We start from the raw sequence: 17,575 nt of genomic DNA on the forward strand, positions 1-17,575 counted from the left end.
TAGTCTATTGTCAGTCTCCACTCTCCAGTAGATTTTCTCACTGGCCATATGGGACTATTAAAGGGTGAGCGAGTTTTGGTGATCACTCCTTGACTCTCCAGCTGGCGGATCAGCTGATGAATGGGGATCAGGGAGTCTCGGTTGGTACGATACTGTCACCGGTGCACCGTTGTGGTTGCGAATGGCACCTGTTGTTCTTCATCCCTCAGCAACCCCACAACGGAAGGATCCTCCGAGAGACCAGGCAAAATGGACAGCTGTTTAATTTCTTCCGTCTCCAAAGCAGCTATGCCAAAAGCCCACCGATACCCCCTTGGGTCCTTGAAATACCCTCTCCTAAGATAGTCTATACCAAGGATGCACGGAGCCTCGGGGCCAGTTACAATGGGGTGCTCCTGCCACTCCTGCCCAGTGAGGCTCACTTCAGCCTCCAATACACTCAGCTCTTGGGACCCCCCTGTCACTCCCGAAATGCAAATGGACTCTGACCCTTGGAAATCTGATGGCATTAAAGTACACTGTGCACCAGTGTCCACTAGAGCTTGATACTCTTGTGGATCTGAAGTGCCAGGCCACCGAATCCACACCGTCCAATAAACCCAACTGTCCCTTTCCTCCACCTGGCTGGAGGCAGGGCCCCTCTAATCCTGGTCAGAGAATTTGCTGCTCACCTGCTGTACAAATGACTTGGAGGTCCTCTCCAGAGGATCGGAATCAAGATCAAACTGCCTACCTGGCCTGGAGAGCTGGCTGCTGGAAACTGGAATGGCATTTTTCCTAACAGAATCCCCTTTTGTGATTGTTTTACCTCGCAACTCACGCACTCGTGCCTCTAGGGTTGAGGTAGGTTTTCCATCCCACTTCCTCATGTCCTCTCTGTGGTCACGCAGGTAAAACCACAGGGTGCCCCGGGGTGTGTAGCCTCTGTATTCTTTCTCCTGAGCGGAGGAACGCCTGCCCCTAATAGCTGAGATGCTGGCCCGTACAGGTGGGGAGTAGGATATATTCTCTTTGATTTGCCGCACCTCCTGGGCCAGTTTCTCCACAGCTGAGACAAGGGACGAAGAGAGACTTTCCTCATATTGCCGGAGTCGGACAGCCACCTCATCCACTGTTGGTGCCTCTTTACCTTTCCAGTTTACAACTGCCAGTGAGTTGGCATATGAGGAGGGTGCGCTCCGCACAAACTTCCTCCACATAGATGCTGTGCACTGGACTTCATCTGGGTCTGTGGGTAACTGGTCATCGTCTGTGTCATAGTAAACCAGCTCCCGCACAGCTAATTCCCTCAAGTACTGAATACCCCTTTCCATATCGGTCCACTTGCCAGGATAACATACAAAATCGTCACTGAAGGGGTACCTCTCCCTCACGCCTGACAGAAGTCTCCTCCAGAGGCTGAGGACTTGTTCCTTATTCCCAATGGCCTTGTCAATGCCCCCATCCCTGGCCAGGGATCCCAGCTGCTTGGCTTCCTTGCCCTCTATCTCCACGCTGCTGGCCCTGTTATCCCAGCACCGCAGCAGCCAGGTGACAATGTGCTCGCCTGGTTGGCGGCTGAAATCTTTCCGCATGTCTCGCAGCTTGCCCAGGAACAGGGACCAGTTGATGATCTCTGTCTTATCTCCCGCAATGACCCTGGCTCATCGTCATCCCTCCTGGAGCGATCTGCTCTCTTTGCGCCTTTCTTTAATTTTACGGGGGCGACTGCTACCGGCACAGGTTGGTCATTGGGCTCAGTCACTGTGCCTGTGGCTGGAGCTGGGGCTGGAGCCACTGCCGTGCCCGCCGGGGGAGCCCGGACAACGCCAGTGGCTGCAGCAGCCATGGTGCCGGTCGGGGGGGCTGTGACTGCCTGCTGGGCTGGAGGGGCTGCAGGGCCGGCTGGGGGGGCAGCGCCAGTCGCAGTGCCTGCCACTTCGTTTTCCCCCCTTTCCCCTTTAAGGCACTGAACAGTGTTGAACAGGGCTCGGTAGGCGTGGGCCAGACCCCAGCACGTTGCAGTGATTTGTGTCTCTCTGGAGTTCCCAGGGTGGCAGCACACTTTTTGCAGATACTTCACTAGTTTGTCCGGATTCTGTATTTGTTCAGGGGTGAGTTTAAAAAACATCGGGGGTGTCCACTGCCCTAGGTACTTGCCCATGCTGTCCCACACACCCACCCACTCACAGCTATCCGGCCCCGGGGCAGGTCTCTGCACGATGTTCTTAACGACTTGTTTAGCCCTAAACAAAACCTGCAACCCATTCAGGAAGCATAACAATAGAAACCCGCTGGCCTGAGCATCCCACAGGTACTCGAAATTCTCAAAAGCCGTTAGGACCAGCCTGAAGGAGAGAGGGGGGAGCGAAAGAGTGGGGGAAGGTATCCCCTTCAGTTTTCCCCACAGATTGGGTTCGATTATTAACAAATTCTAAGACATAGGATCTGAGGTACGGAAATGACCGCAGTGCCGCATGCAAATACAAGCGTAATTTCATGCACAGTGATGTTATCATGTCATAAGTCAACATCGTACAGTACAGTAAAATCATAATCCTGATCCTTTTCCCCGCGATGATGAACAGCACCACAGGGAACAAGTACAGCAAGTACGGATTCAAAAACCACAACCATCTGATCAAAGACAGAAACATTTTTACCGGCGACTATTTAACTAACACAGAAAAATGTGTATAACAAAATTTAACAAAATCTAAGAAAGCAGTTTTAACACCCGCTGCTCAGCCCTGCCGTTATCCCCGCCCCACGCTTGGGCGCCAAATTTAATGTTTTGGTTTCGGCTGCCGCCGGCAACAAAAGCGCCACGCGGCCGCCCCTCCCCCCGCCGCGGTGCAGAGGAGAATGGAAAGAAAACAGGTAAAAAACTGGTGGGTCGGGATAAGGGCAGTTTAACAGAACAGCTAACAGAGGGAACAGTAATAACAACGATACAGATAAGGAGAAAACACGACACGAACCGCACAACAGACCCGCTCTCTCGGACAGGGCCGGCGCCGCACGCTCCCGAGCCGCGAGAGAGTTCCCGCTGCACTGCGCCCCCCCCCCACCGGAACCCATCATGACGGCACATGGTATGGAATACCCGGCTCTGTTTGGCCAGGTTGGGGTTGGGCCAGCCCACCCGGCTGTGCCCCTTCCTGGATTCTGGTGAAAATTAACCCTGTCCTGGCCGAACCCAGGACACCCCATTCACTACAACCCTTTGAGTCCTGCCATTCAGGCAGTTCTTCACCCAGTGCACCGTGAACCTGTTCATCCCACAGTTGGACAACTTTGTCCAGAAGGATGCTATGAGGGACAGTATCAAAAGCCTTACTGAAATCCAGAAAGACTGCTTTCCCTTCATCCACTAGATGGGTAACCTTATCATAGAAGGATATCAAATTAGTTAGACAGGCCCTTCCCTTTGTGAACCCTTGTTGACTGTGCCTGAGGATTGCGTTGTTCTTTAAATGCCTTTCAGTAGTACCCACTATGATCTTCTCCATAATTTTTCTGGGAACTGGGGTTAGACTAACAGGTCTGTAGTTTCCTGGGTCTTCCCTCACGTCCTTCTTGCAAATTGGAATAACGTTGGCTAGCTTCCAGTCAGCAGGGACCTCCCCAGACTCCCAAGACCTTTGGTAGGTGATTGAGAGGGGTCCTTCAGTACTCTGGGATGAATCCCATCAGGCCCCGTGGACTTGTGAACATTCAGCTGATACAGCTGGTCCCTTACCAGCAGTCCACAAATGGAAAGTCACTGCTCCCGCAGTCATGGTCCTCCGACTCAGGGGACTGGGAAGCCCATGGTCTATCATTATTATTAAAGACCGAGGCAAAAAAAAAGCACTGAATGCCTCCGCTTTTTCTTCATCCCTATTTGTCAGGTGACCATCTTCAACAAGCATCAGTCCAATGTTTTCTTTAGACCTCCTCTTGCTGTTAACGTACTTAAAAAAGCCTTTCTTGTTGTCTGACACAACACTGGCCAGTTTCAACTCTAATTGAGCTTTGGCCTTTTGTGTCTTCACCCTGCATATACGAACCACAGCTCTGTACTCTTCCTGCAAAGCCTGACCTTGCTTACGGAGATCATAGAGTTACTTTTTCCTCTTGAGGTCCACGAGGAGTTCCCTGTTCATCCAAGCTTGTCTTCCGCCCTGCTTGCTTGACTTTCGACACAAGGTTATTGCCTGCTCCTATGCTTCTAGAAGGTGGTTCTTAAAGACTGACCAGCACTCGTGGACTCCTAAGCCCTCAAAAGCAGATTCCCAGGGTACTCTGCTAAATATCTCCCTGCATAGCTCGAAGTTTGCTCTCCTGAAGTCCAGTGTAGCAATTCTGCCGTCCTTTTTTCTCATTACACCAAAAATTTTGAACTCGACCATTTCATGACCATAGAATCACAGAATCATAGAACGTTTAGGGTTGGAAGGGACCTTTAGAGGTCATCTAGCCCAAACCCTCTGCAGTGAGCAGGGACATCTTCAACTAGAGCAGGTTGCTCAGAGCCCTGTCCAACCTGGCCTTGAATGTTTCTAGGGATGGGGCCTCTGCTACCTGTCTGGGCAACCCATTCCAGTGTTTCACCACACTCATGGTAAAAACTTTCTTCCTTATATCCCGTCTAAATTTACCCTCTTTTAGTTTAAAACCATTACTTCTTGTCCTGTCACAACAGGCCTTCTTATAAAGATTGCCCCCATCTTTCCTATAGGTCCCCTTCAGGTACTGAAAGGCTGCTATAAGGTCTCCCCGCAGCCTTCTCTTCTCCAGGCTGAACAGCCCCAACTCTCTCAGCCTTTCCTCATAGGAGAGGTGTTCCATCCCTCTGATCATTTTTGTGGCCCTCCTCTGGACCCGCTCCAACAGCTCCATGTCCTTCTTGTGCTGAGGGCTCCAGAGCTGGATGCAGGACTCCGGGCGAGGTCTCACCAGAGCAGAGCGGAGCAGAGGGGCAGAAGCACCTCCCTCGACCTGCTGGCCACCCTTCTTTTGATGCAGCCCAGGATACGATTGGCCTTCTGGGCTGCGAGCGCACATTGCTGGCTCATGTCCAGCTTTTCATCCCCCAGAACCCCCAAGTCTTTCTCGGCAGGGTTGCTCTCAATCCCTTCATCCCCCAGCCTGTATTGGTACCGGGGGTTGCCCCGACCCAGGCGCAGGAACTTGCGCTTGGCCTTGTTAAACCTCATGAGGTTCACACAGGCGGCCTGTGGTAGACACGCACGACAAGGTTCCCTTTGTTGCCTCTGTCTCTAATTCTTATCCATAAGCTTTTGACCCGCTCGTGGCTAATCTTCAGGGACAGCTCTTCACACTCTATCCATTTCTTGATGTAGAGGACAACGCCTCCACCCCTCTTTCCATGCCTGCCCCTTGTGAACAGCCTGTAGCCATCAATAGCCACACTCGAGACATGGGATTCATCCCACCAAGTTTCAGTAATGGCAATCAGGTCATCACTGCTTTCTAGCAGCACGGTAGCTTCCAGCTCTTCCTGTTTGTTGCCCGTGCTGCGTGCATTCGTGTAGAGGCATTTCATCTGAGCTGTTGGCTATGTCACTGTCTTGGAGGAACACCGCTTATTTCCCTTGGGGTGTTTCACGGAAGTTTCCTTGTTGGCGCCAACTACCTCAGGAGCCCCCAGCTCACCTCCGCAAGACTTCAACTGTGCTGCAGTGTCCCCAGCCAAGACAAGCACCTACCATCACATCCCCCATGAGTCCTTCTCTATTCACAAGTAGCAAGTCTAGGAGGGCATCTTTCCTAGTTGCCTCACTGAGTACCTGTGACAAGAAGTTGTCTCCCACAAACTTCAAGAATTTCCGAGACCTGCTCGTCACAGCAGTATCGTATTCCAATCTGATGTCTGGAAAGTTGAAATCTCCCATAAGGACAAGGGCTACCAGTCCTGAAATTTCTCCTAATTGCATATAGAATAGCTCATTGGTGCTTACATCCTGGCTGGGTGATCGGTAGTAGATACCCACTGCAATATGTCCTTTCTTTTCCATGCCCCTGATCCTTACCCAGAGGCTCTCAACCACATCACCAGTAACTGTAAAGGCTGTACAATCAAACCTCTCCCTTACATACAGTGCGACACCTCGACTTTGCCTGCCCTGCCTGTCCCTCCTGAACAGCCTGTAGCCCTCCAGTCGTGGGTCTCATTCCACCAAGTCTCACTAAGACCAATGATGTCATAGTTCTAGGAACTGACCAGTGCCTTCCAGTTCATCCTGTTTGTTTCTCATACTGTGTGCATCGGTGTACAAGCATTTCAGATATGCTCCTGGGCTCTGAATCTAGATCTGAATCTACCCTCTTTCAGTTTAAAACCGTTGCCCCTTGTCCTGTCACTACAGGCCCTGGTAAAAAGTGTCTCTTCATCTTTCTTAGAAGCCACCTTTAAGTACTGAAAGGCCACAGTAAGGTCTCCCCGGAGCCTTCTCTTCTCCAGGCCGAACAACCCCAACTCTCTCAGCCTGTCCTCATAGGAGAGGTATTCCAGCCCTCTGATCATTCTTGTGGCCCTCCTCTGGACCCGCTCTAACAGAACTGGATGCCCCGGAGCTGGACGCAGTACTCCAGGTGGGGTCTCACGAGAGCGGAATAGCACTTTCTTTTATGCAGCCCGGGATGCGATTGGCTTTCTGGGCTGCAAGCGCACATTGCAGGCTCATGTTCAATTTTTCGTCCACCAGTATCTCCAGTACCTTCTCACCAGGGCTGTTCTCAATCCATTCATCCTCCAGTCTGTATTGATACTGGGGATTGTCCCGACCCAGGTGCAGGACCCTGCACGTGGCCTTGTTGAACTTCATGTGGTTCGCATGGGCCCCACTCCTAGAGCCTGTCAAGGTCCTTCTGGATGGCATCCCTTCCCTCTAGCAAATCACCTGTGTCACTCAGCAAACTTGCTGAGGGTGCACTCAGTCCCACTGTCTGTGTTGTTGATGAAGATATTAAACAATACTGGTCCCAGAACTCACCCCTGAGGGACACCACGCGTCACTGGTTTCCACTTGGACGCTGAGCCATTGACTGTAACTCTTTGGACATGGCCATCCAGCCAGTTCCTTACCCACCTAACGGTCCATCCCTCAAAGCCATATCTCTCCAATTTGGCAGCCAGAATGTTGTGGGAGACTGTATCAGAGGCCTTACGGAAGTCCAGGTAGATGACATCCATGTCTCTTCCCTTGTCCACCGATGCAGTCACTCCATCATAGAAGGCCACTAGATTCAGTGAGGCACAGAATCACAGAATCACAGAATAGTAGGGGTTGGAAGGGACCTCTGTGGGTCATCTCGTCCAACCCCCCTGCCGAAGCAGGGTCACCTACAGCAGGCTGCACAGGACCTTGTCCAGGCGGGTCTTGAATATCTCCAGAGAAGGAGACTCCACAACCTCCCTGGGCAGCCTGTTCCAGGGCTCCGTCACCCTCAGAGGGAAGAAGTTCTTCCTCATGTTCAGACGGAACTTCCTGTGCCTCAGTTTGTGCCCATTGCCCCTTGTCCTGTCACTGGGCACCACTGAAACGAGCTTGGCCCCATCCTCCTGACACCCACCCTTCAGATATTTGTAAGCATTTATTAGGTCCCCTCGCAGCCTTCTCTTCTTCAGGCTGAACAAGCCCAGCTCCCTCAGCCTCTCCTCGTAGGGGAGATGTTCCAGTCCCCTCATCATCCTCGTAGCCCTCCGCTGCACTCTCTCCAGTAGCTCTTCATCTTTCTTGAACTGGGGAGCCCAGAACTGGACACAGTACTCCAGAGGAGGCCTCACTAGGGCAGTGTAGAGGGGAAGGAGAACCTCCCTCGTCCTGCTGGCCGCACTCTTCTTGATGCACCCCAGGATCCCATTGGCTTTCTTGGCAGCCAGGGCACACTGCTGGCTCATGGTTAACCTGTCGTCCACCAGGACACCCAGGTCCCTCTCCGCACAGCTGCTCTCCAGCAGGTCCACCCCAAGCCTGTACTGATGCACGGGGTTGTTCCTTCCCAGGTGCAGGACCCTGCATTTGCCTTTGTTTAACCTCATCAGGTTCCTCTCTGCCCAACTTTCCAGCCTATCCAGGTCACGCTGAATGGCAGCACAGCCTTCTGTTGTATCTACCACACCTCCCAGTTTGGTGTCATCAGCAAACTTGCTGAGGGTACATTCTAACTCTTCATCCAGGTCATTGATGAAGAAGTTAAACAAGACTGGGCCCAGTACTGACCCCTGGGGGACACCACTTGTTACCAGCCTCCAACTAGACTCAGCGTCGCTGATGACAACCCTCTGAGTTCTGCCATTCAGCCAGTTCTCTATCCACTTCACCGACCACTCATCCAGCCCACACTTCCTCAGCTTCCCTAGGAGGATATCATGGGAGACTGTGTCGAAAGCCTTGCTGAAGTCGAGGTAGACAACATCCACGGCTCTCCCTTCGTCTACCCAGCCAGTCATGTCATTGTAGAAAGCTATTAGATTGGTCAGGCATGATTTCCCCTTGGTGAATCCATGCTGACTACTCCTGATAACCTTCTTTTCTTCCACTTGCCTGATGGTGGCCTCCAGGATAAGCTGCTCCATCACCTTTCCCGGGATGGAGGTGAGGCTGACCGGCCTGTAGTTCCCTGGGTCCTCCTTCTTGCCCTTTTTGAAGATTGGAGTGACATTGGCCTTTCTCCAGTCCTCGGGCACCTCTCCTGTCCTCCAGGACCTCTCAAAGATGATGGAGAGTGACCCAGCAATGATATCTGCCAGCTCCCTCAGCACTTGTGGGTGCATTCCATCGGGGCCCATGGATTTGTGGGCGTCCAGATCGCTTAAGCGATCCTTCACACAGTCCTCCTCGACCAAGGGAAAGTCGTCCTCTTTGTAGGCTTCTTCTCTTACCTCCGGGGCCTGGGATTCCTGAGGGCCAGTCTTAGCACTGAAGACTGAAGCAAAGGCGGCATTCAGTAGCTCTGCCTTCTCTGCATCCTCCGTCACCAGGACACCCGCCTCATTCAGCAGCAGCCCCACGTTGTCCCTAGCCTTCCTTTTGCTGCTGATGTAGTTGAAGAAGCCCTTCTTGTTGTTTTTGACATCCCTTGCCAGCTTCAATTCCAGGTGGGCCTTGGCCTTCCTCAATGCATCCCTGCACGCTCTGACCACGTTCCTGTACTCTTCCCAAGTGGCCTGCCCCTCTTTCCACATTCCATGGACCTTTCTCTTCTGCCTGATCTCTGCTAGAAGCTCCTTGTTTAACCATGCAGGTCTCCTGCCTCCTTTGCTAGATTTCTTTCTCTGGGGGATGCATTGCTCCTGTGCATGGAAGAAGTGTCATTTAAAGAGCGACCAGCACTCATGGACCCCCCTGCCTTCGAGAGCCCTGGCCCACGGGATTCCTCCCAGTAGCTCCTTGAAGAGGGCAAAGTCAGCCCTCCTGAGGTCCAAGGTTTTGATCCTGCTTATCGCCCTGCTTCCTCCACGCAGGATCCTGAACTCCACCATTTCATGGTCACTGCAGCCGAGTCTACCTCCGACCTTCACATCCTCCACCAGTCCCTCCTTGTTTGTTAACACAAGGTCCAGCAGAGCGCCTTTCCTTGTTGGTTCCTCCACCACTTGCATCAGAAAGTTATCATCGATGCTCTGGAGGAACCTCCTGGACCGCGTGTGCCTAGCTGTATGGTCTTCCCAGCTGATGTCAGGGTGGTTGAAGTCCCCCATGAGAACCAGGGCCTGTGACTGTGAGGCTGCTTGCAGCTGCCTGTAGAAGGCCTCATCAACCTCCTCCTCCTGGTCAGGTGGCCTGTAGTACACACCCACCGTAATCTCACCCTTATGAGCCTGTCCCTTAATTCTAACCCACAAGCTTTCAACTTGTTCCTCATTTGCCCCCAGGCCAAGCTCAATGCATTCTACTTGCTCCCTCACATATAGAGCAACTCCCCCACCTCTCCTTGTTGGTCTGTCTTTCCTAAAGAGTCTGTAGCCATCCATGACAGCATGCCAGTCATGCGAGTTGTCCCACCACATTTCTGTGATGGCGACCAAGTCGTAGCCGTCCTGCTGTATAATGGCTTCCAGCTCCTCCTGTTTATTGCCCATGCTACATGCTGCACGATTTGCCCTCGGTGAAGCCATGTTGGCTGTCTCTAATCACCTCCCTGTCTTCCGCATGTTTCGACATTTCTTCCATGAGGATGTGTTCCGTGATCTTACAGGTCACAGAGGTGAGGCTGACAGGTCGGTAGTTCCCAGGGTCCTCCTTTCTACCCTTTTTAAAAATGGGTATGATGGTTCCCTTTTTCCAGTCACTGGGGATTTCACCTGACTGCCATGACTTTTCAGATACGATGGGAGGGTGGCTTGGCAAGTACATCAGCCGATTCCCATCAGGACCCTGGCATGCATCTTGTCGGGTCCCATAGACTTATGTATGCTCAGGTTCCTCAGGTGGTCTCGAACCTGACCTTCTGCTATGATGGGAGGAACTTCTTTCCCCCAGTCCCTGCCTTGAGGTTCGGGTCTTGAGAGATGTGGGAAGAGAAATTGCCAGTGTCAGGGTGATTGAAGTCCCCCGGGAGGACCAGCGCCTGCGAGCGTGATGCTTCCTGTAGTTGAAGTAAGAATGCTTCATTGACGTCCTCCCCTTGATCAGGTGGCCTGTAGTAAACACTAGCCACGAGGTTTCCTTTGTTGGCTTGGCCCCTAATTTTTACCCTTAAGCTTCTCAACCTGTTCATCGCTGTTTTTCAAAGACTGTTCTGTGCAGTCAATCCATTTTTTTCGTGTTGAGGGCAACCCCTCCCCCCCCCGCCCCTCCTTCCTTGCCTGTGCTTTCTGAACAGTTTATAGCCATCAATTGCAGCGCTCCAGTCGTGCAATTCATCCCACCAAGTTTCAGTGACGGCGATTAGATCGCAGCTTTCCATGTGCACAGTGGCTCCCATCTTTTCCTGTTTGTTACCCATGCTGTGTGCATTGCTATAGAGGCACTTCAGCGGGCCTATATCAACCTTGTCACCTTTTTAGAAGAACACAGCCTAATTCCTTTGAGGCATTTCACAGGTGTTTCCCTGTTGGTTCTTAATATTTCTTTTATAATTTATTTTTTACATTATATATTATATTATATTTTATATGTGTATACAATTATAATTTTTTAAAATATTTAACACAACATACAAAACATGAAATAAATGTTTTAGGTAGGAATTTATCCTTCTTGCAAACCAATTTTAAATCATTTACTACCAAAGGGAGCCAAAAAAAAAATACCATGCTTGAGCAACGACGTATACTATAAAATCAACTGTGAAAAGGAAACTCTGTTCCTGATAATGGTCAGTTGGCCATAATACTGGAATCCTGAGTCCTTCATGCTGGAAACAGAACAGAAAGTACAGTAGACCGGAATAGTAAACAAGACTTAAAATGTTTGACCGTGTTGTGTTGGTTTAATAGGTATCAAAACTGATAAGGTTTTAGCAGCCACTGATAATACATAAATGTTTAATTATCCAAAAATTAAATGACAAAGCATATACATTTTGCTTTTTTAACAACTAGAATTTTTATATATGAAACTTAAACAAAAGCCTACTGAAGTCAGTGGAAAGACTGTCTGACATTAACGGACTCAGGCTCGGGGCCATAGTGAATTCACAGCTGTCTGGTAGGCTAGAGTCAGTATGTAAAAGAACCCATTGTTATGCTAAATTCAGTGACAAAACTATATTCCATTGGGAAATATACTCTTAAAACTTCTAGAGACTTTCCTAAATGCAGTGAAATATGCACTCTCTTTTTCTTTAAATACAGTGCTTACATGAACTCCAGTACACCTTCCTACTCAACAGAATTAAGGAAAGATGACACACACTACGTTTACATCCTTCCAAATCATTCCCAAAAGTTTCACGTGAGGCACAAAAGATCACCACATAAAACAAAACAAAACAAAACAAAACAAAACAAAACAAAACACAGCTCAGCACAGCCTTATGAGATGTTATCTGTGTTTAACTTACTAGGAATAGGTCTAAGGACATCAGGAATGAGAATCTCCACCAAAGCCTGGTACATCACATGGTCACAATTACCCATCCATTTCAGAATAGACTCATTTTTGCAGAGAGTAATCAGTTTTCCTTTTGGAAGTCGACTTTCTATTTCACTCAGATTGCTGGTGTGAATAAATGTAACAAATGAAAACGCATTTACATACAGATAAGTACAATGGACTTTGATTATTTAATAAAAACTTTATAAATGCCTCTGTTACATCCAATTGAAACTCTTTAACTTCTTCCTATGAAACTGGGGAAAATGGCCTCCAAAGTTCTACTCCAGCCCATAAATTATGGTATGATAAAAATGATCCTTGCAATTTAAACAAACCAGACAGTATGTTGTGAAAAGATACTTTGACTTTAGTCATCCAAACAAAGGAAAAAACAGAAGATGTATGCAACCATTTCAAGGCTGCAGTTTAACGTATACCAACAGCCTATATATCAAACAGCAGACAACACAAATTTAACCTGAAAAACTACTGATATCAGAAAAGGTTCTTAGCCTATATGTAAAACTAAGACTTTCTTTGATTTGACTCCAGCTGCTATATTATGACGGTGAACAGTAAAGAAAAAGAGACATTTACTGACCTCAGTTCAATAATAGCTGTGTCGTCAGCTGGAGCAGAAGGAGAATAGCGCCAGAAAGTTTGCCACAATTTTTCTATCAGGCTAAACTGAAGATTCACAACAACATCCACTATTGCCTAAAAAAATATAAAACAAGTGCAAATAGTCTTCTACCTCATCCCCCCTCCCGCCCCAACTCCTCCCAGGGGTATAGCTTCCCCTGGTCATTTTGTAGAAAAAATAGTTAAATGTATGTTTATAAATAAATATATAATATCCTTTTAAATAACTTTTTAGCAACAAATTTTCCAACTGTCCATACTAGTGTGAACAGAGATTCAGATGAGGCCAAGTGAAAATACAAGGAAGCCCGCAATTTCATGAATTTTGTTGCTTCATTACATGTTTTAAAGCACCTTCAACAGTAATTTTAAAACACGTTATTCAATAGGAAATGTGGCCTTAAGTTCTTAAACAACCTGCTTCTTTAAAACTTGAAGAAAAAAGTGAGCTTGTTTTTAACATAAACCTTCAAAATAATAATTTAATCTGATTTCAACTCCTATAAACAAAAGCAAAATTCTGTATATGTATTATCTAAAGTTCAATTTATCTAAAATTCTCCAAACCTACGCATGATTACATTCCAGTATCAGTATTCTATTACATGTTATTTTATTTTCCTATAAATATAAAGAGAGAAATTCCATAGAAGTGTTTTTGCAAATGCCCTTTCCGATGGAATAAGCAAAATATTTGAGGAGCACATCAAATACAAGTAGGCTGGCTGCAATGTGTTTTTTGTCAGTCATCCTGTTGTACTGATTGTCACTAGAAGACGTGAATTTTCAAAGAATGATTTATGTGAAACATCCCTTTTCTCTTACCTCACAGTGCTCTCGATAAAGACTCTGCAGTGATTTTATGTCCTCAAGGGTAGTACCATCTGGCAGAGAAGATATTTCAACTTCTCCAAACTCTGGAAGTACTCGAGATGCATCTGTTTCCATGACAACATAACAGAAGAAAGCTATTGTGAATGGTGCCAACTGCAGTTTGATGAGAAAACATTTAAGGATGATGTAAAGAAATAAAGTGTAGAAGGTCATAATGCCCAGAGAGGAATCTCTTTCATATCGAATATATTTTAAAGTTGCTAGCTATTTTTTAAGCAAAAGGAGATGCTAAATTATTCTTGACAGATAGCAGATAAAAATGATTTCACATACCTGTATATAGAAAAAGCTAAGACACGTTTTCAGAATACGACAGGATGTAGCAGAACGTTCATGTCAGTACATAAGAGATTAATATAATCTAATAGTTTTTGTTTTGAACAACTGAATAGTTTTTGCATTGTCATGCATGTTAGGGTTTAGTAGACTCAGCAGCATGTATGTATTTGAAATTTACAAGACTTTCAACTGTAGCCAACTTGTACTTTTACTGTTTCTCATAAGTGTTTCCAAGAGATACACTGGTATGGGGGGGGGGGGGGGGGGAAATGCACTGTCAACGGGGAGGACAGTGGAAGGGAAAATTCAAAAACATGCAAGCTATAGCCTAAGGCTCCCAATGATTTCAGTAACAGCAAGGTTAGGCCAAAGGATGTGGTGCTTCAAAATCTCAATATATGAACTCAAAACTAAGTGTACAGTTATTGCTATGACACATTTAATAAGGTTTTTTGCATTAGCAAATTGCTAAATCACCATTTGCTTTCACAACTGAGAAATCGATATGCTTAGCTACATCAATGAATGCACAAAATGCACATTTTCAAAAGCGATCCTTGGGTTTCTGGTTTTCACTATTTGGCTCTTTCCATTGATAACATTGCAGCACAAACTCAATACATCTTCTTGTCAATGGTCAACACAACTGCAGTGTAAAACTATAATCCTAGTTGTCCTGGTTTTGACTGGGATAGAGTTAATTTTCTTCCCAGTAGCTGCTGTGTTTTGGATTTAGTATGAGAAGAATGTTGATAACACACTGATGTTTTTAGTTGTTGCTAAGAAATCAAGGACTTTTTTCAGTTTCCCGTGTTCGACTACTGAGCGGGTATACAAGAGCTGGGAGTCATGCTCAATATATAAATGAGGGTTGGCCAGGGGTCAGGAGCTTTTCCGTGAGCTCAAATTTTTCTGTGAGTTTGAAACTTTTCCGTGAATTTGACTTTTCTGTGAGTTCCACAAAATCAGTGAGTTCCACAATCTCTGCTCAGGGGCTGGCTGTGCAGTTGGTCGTCGGGCGGTGAGAAAATTGTTTTGCGTATCACTTGTTTTGCATATTTTTTATTATTATTATTAAATTATTATTTCCTTTGTTGTCTTATTAAACTGTCTTTATCTCAGTCCATGAGTTTTATGTTTTGTCCATTCTCCTCCCCATCCCACTGAGGAGGGAGGAGTGAGTGAGCAGCTGTGTGGTCCTAGTTGCTGGCTGCCAGGTTAAACCACAGCAGTCCTTTTTGGCGCCCAACGTGAGGCTTGAAGGGTTGAGATAACAACAGATCTGACCAGCGCATATTAAAGCAAATTTGTGATAAGCATTCATCACGTTGGTTTGGTCATCCCTGGTCACAGTGCGGTCTTATTTGCTCTCGGAGTTGTTCTCAGAGTTGTATTGTGTAACAACTTACTTGCCATATATACTATTTATCAGTGCTTGTGTGCAGTCTGTCACCACTGGGCGTTGGATTAAGGTTATCGCTCTGCTGTGCTGTGTGACACTGGCTTATGGTTTGATAAAAATATTGGTTGCGGGACCGATTCTTTATCTGTGTTCGGTGGTGTTGGGTGGCATGCAGGGTGAAGCGGCAGCAGCATTATCTCTTACTTTGGGAGCCATCTAGTGGAAACTATTAGTAATTACCCTTATTTTTTCTCTTTGAAGTGCTAAGCTATGGGGAAGACATCTTCCTTCATCTTCCTCTTTTCCTCTAGGCTTATTACAACAGTTTTGAGAATTTTTAATACCCTTGGGATGTTTGAACCAGCATGCTCCTATTGCTTGGTCTCCTGAATGGGTGTCAAGTCTTGCTTAGGGTTAAGAAAAACTTTAAGAATACTGCGGCTACTCCAACCCCCACGACAGTCACCGTAGCTACTCAAACCCCTGCAACAGGTACTGTGGTTACTCGAACCCCTGTGATGGGCACTGCAGCTACTCAAACCCCCGCGACAAGCACTGCAGATACTCAAACCCCTGCAACGGGCACCACAGCTACACCAACCCCTGCAACAGGCACTGTGGCTACTCAAACCACTGCAACAGGTACTGTAGTTACTCAAACCCCAGTGACAGGCATTGCAGCTGAACCAGAGAACCAGCCTGTGTCTGTATCACTCGCCCCTATACAGAAGAAGAGATGGACAAGAAAGTCAACTAAACAAGAAAGTTTAGTAAAGGATGACAAAGTAGGGTCATCACAAGAACAAAAGAAAGGAGAGGCAGAACCAGAGGTAACCACCCAATCCTTATCTCTGGGTGAACTGCGAGATTTCAGCTGACAGGGATCCCTGTCTAGGGAAGGGAGAATTGTCAAGGCAATTGGAAGAGGGACACAAGTCCTCAGCCTTTGGAGGCGACTCCTGTCAGCCATGAAGAACAGGTATCCCTTCAAGGAAGATGTTATATGCTACCCAGGCAAGTGAACAACCATGGAGAGAACTATCCGGTACCTGAGGGAATTAGCTGTGCGGGTGTTGATTTATTGTGACCTGGACAACCCGCAGTCACCCACAGATCCAGATGAAGTTCAATGCACATGACCCACATGGCAAAAGTTTGTACAGAGTGCACCATCATCGTATACCAAATCATTGGCGACAATGGGCTGGAAAGCAGAAGGTGCCCCAATGGTGAATGAAGTGGCTGTCCAACTCCAGCAATACGAAGACAATCTGTCTTCTTCCCTACGGTCTTGGGTCTCAGCTGTAGATAGGCTGTCTGAAAAACCCGAAAACTTGTTCGAAAAACTGTTCAAAAAAGTGGAAAGGTCCTACTCCCCGCCTGTATGGACCAGCATCTCAGCTATTAGGAGAAAGCATGTCCCTGCTCAAGAGAAATGGTACACACCATGAGGCACCCTGTGGTTTTACCTGCATGACCATGACATGAGGACATGAGGAGGTGGGATGGAAAACCTACCTCAGTGCTAAAGGCACGGTTACGTAAGTTGCAAGGAAAAACAATCACAAATGAGGGTTCTCCCAGGCAAATTGCTGCTCCGGTTTCCAGTGGGCACTTCCCCAGACAGAGCAGAAGGGCTGATCTTACTTCTGATCCTAGGGGAGGGACTTCCGATTGATTCTTACAAGACGTGAGTAACAAGGATGGGGTAACCCACATGTGCAACACAAACCCATTCCTCAATATCAACTACTATGTCCGGAACTAGAGAGGCCCTGCCTCCATCCAGGTGGAGGAGAGGGACAATCAAGTTTACTGGACTGTGTGGGTTCGATGGCCTGGCTCCAAGGAGTATAAAGCCCTAGCAGACACTGGTGCACAGTGTACCTTAATGTCATCAAGCTATAAAGGGGCAGAACCCATTTGTATTTCTGGAGTGACAGGGGGATCCCAACAGCTAACTGTATTGGAGGCTGAAATAAGCCTAACTGGGAATGAGTGGCAAAAGTACCCCATTGTGACTGGCCCAGAGGCTCTGTGCATCCTTGGCATAGACTACCTCAGGAGAGAGTATTTCAAGGACTCAAAGGGGTACTGGTGAGCTTTTGGTATAGCAGCTGTGGAGACGGAGGAAATTAAAAAGCTGTCTGCCTTGCCCGGTCTCGCAGATGACTCTTCTGTTGTGAGGTTGCTCAGGGTCGAGGAACAACAGGTGCCAGTCGCTACCACGGCAGTGCACCAGCAGCAATATTGCACCAACCGAGACTCCATTATCCCCATCCATCAACTGATTTGTCAAATGGAGAGTCAAGGAGTCATCAACAGG

At 47.7% G+C, this 17,575-nt stretch overlaps 1 protein-coding gene across 4 annotated transcripts in view; it reads right to left on the reverse strand.

Moving 5' to 3' along the window:
* The window catches only part of LOC142358782 (transcription factor RFX3-like), a 177,883-nt gene that overhangs the window by 35,276 nt on the left and 125,032 nt on the right, over positions 1-17,575 (reverse strand). For 3 of the 4 annotated variants that reach the window (XR_012766500.1, XM_075446520.1, XM_075446519.1), the window contains exons 9-11: positions 13,500-13,612; positions 12,634-12,749; positions 11,998-12,152 (exon numbers count right to left, since the gene is read on the reverse strand). Coding sequence is in view for 2 of the 4 variants with exons in the window: in XM_075446520.1 (XP_075302635.1) it covers positions 11,998-12,152; positions 12,634-12,749; positions 13,500-13,612 (384 nt within the window). In the remaining 2 variants the exon portion in view is untranslated. The remainder of the gene's footprint in view (positions 1-11,997; positions 12,153-12,633; positions 12,750-13,499; positions 13,613-17,575) is intronic. The other variant, XR_012766501.1, reaches the window with a different exon arrangement.

Source organism: Opisthocomus hoazin, chromosome W (assembly GCF_030867145.1).
Source record: "Opisthocomus hoazin isolate bOpiHoa1 chromosome W, bOpiHoa1.hap1, whole genome shotgun sequence".
In the NCBI taxonomy this organism is placed as follows: Eukaryota; Metazoa; Chordata; class Aves; order Opisthocomiformes; family Opisthocomidae; genus Opisthocomus; species Opisthocomus hoazin.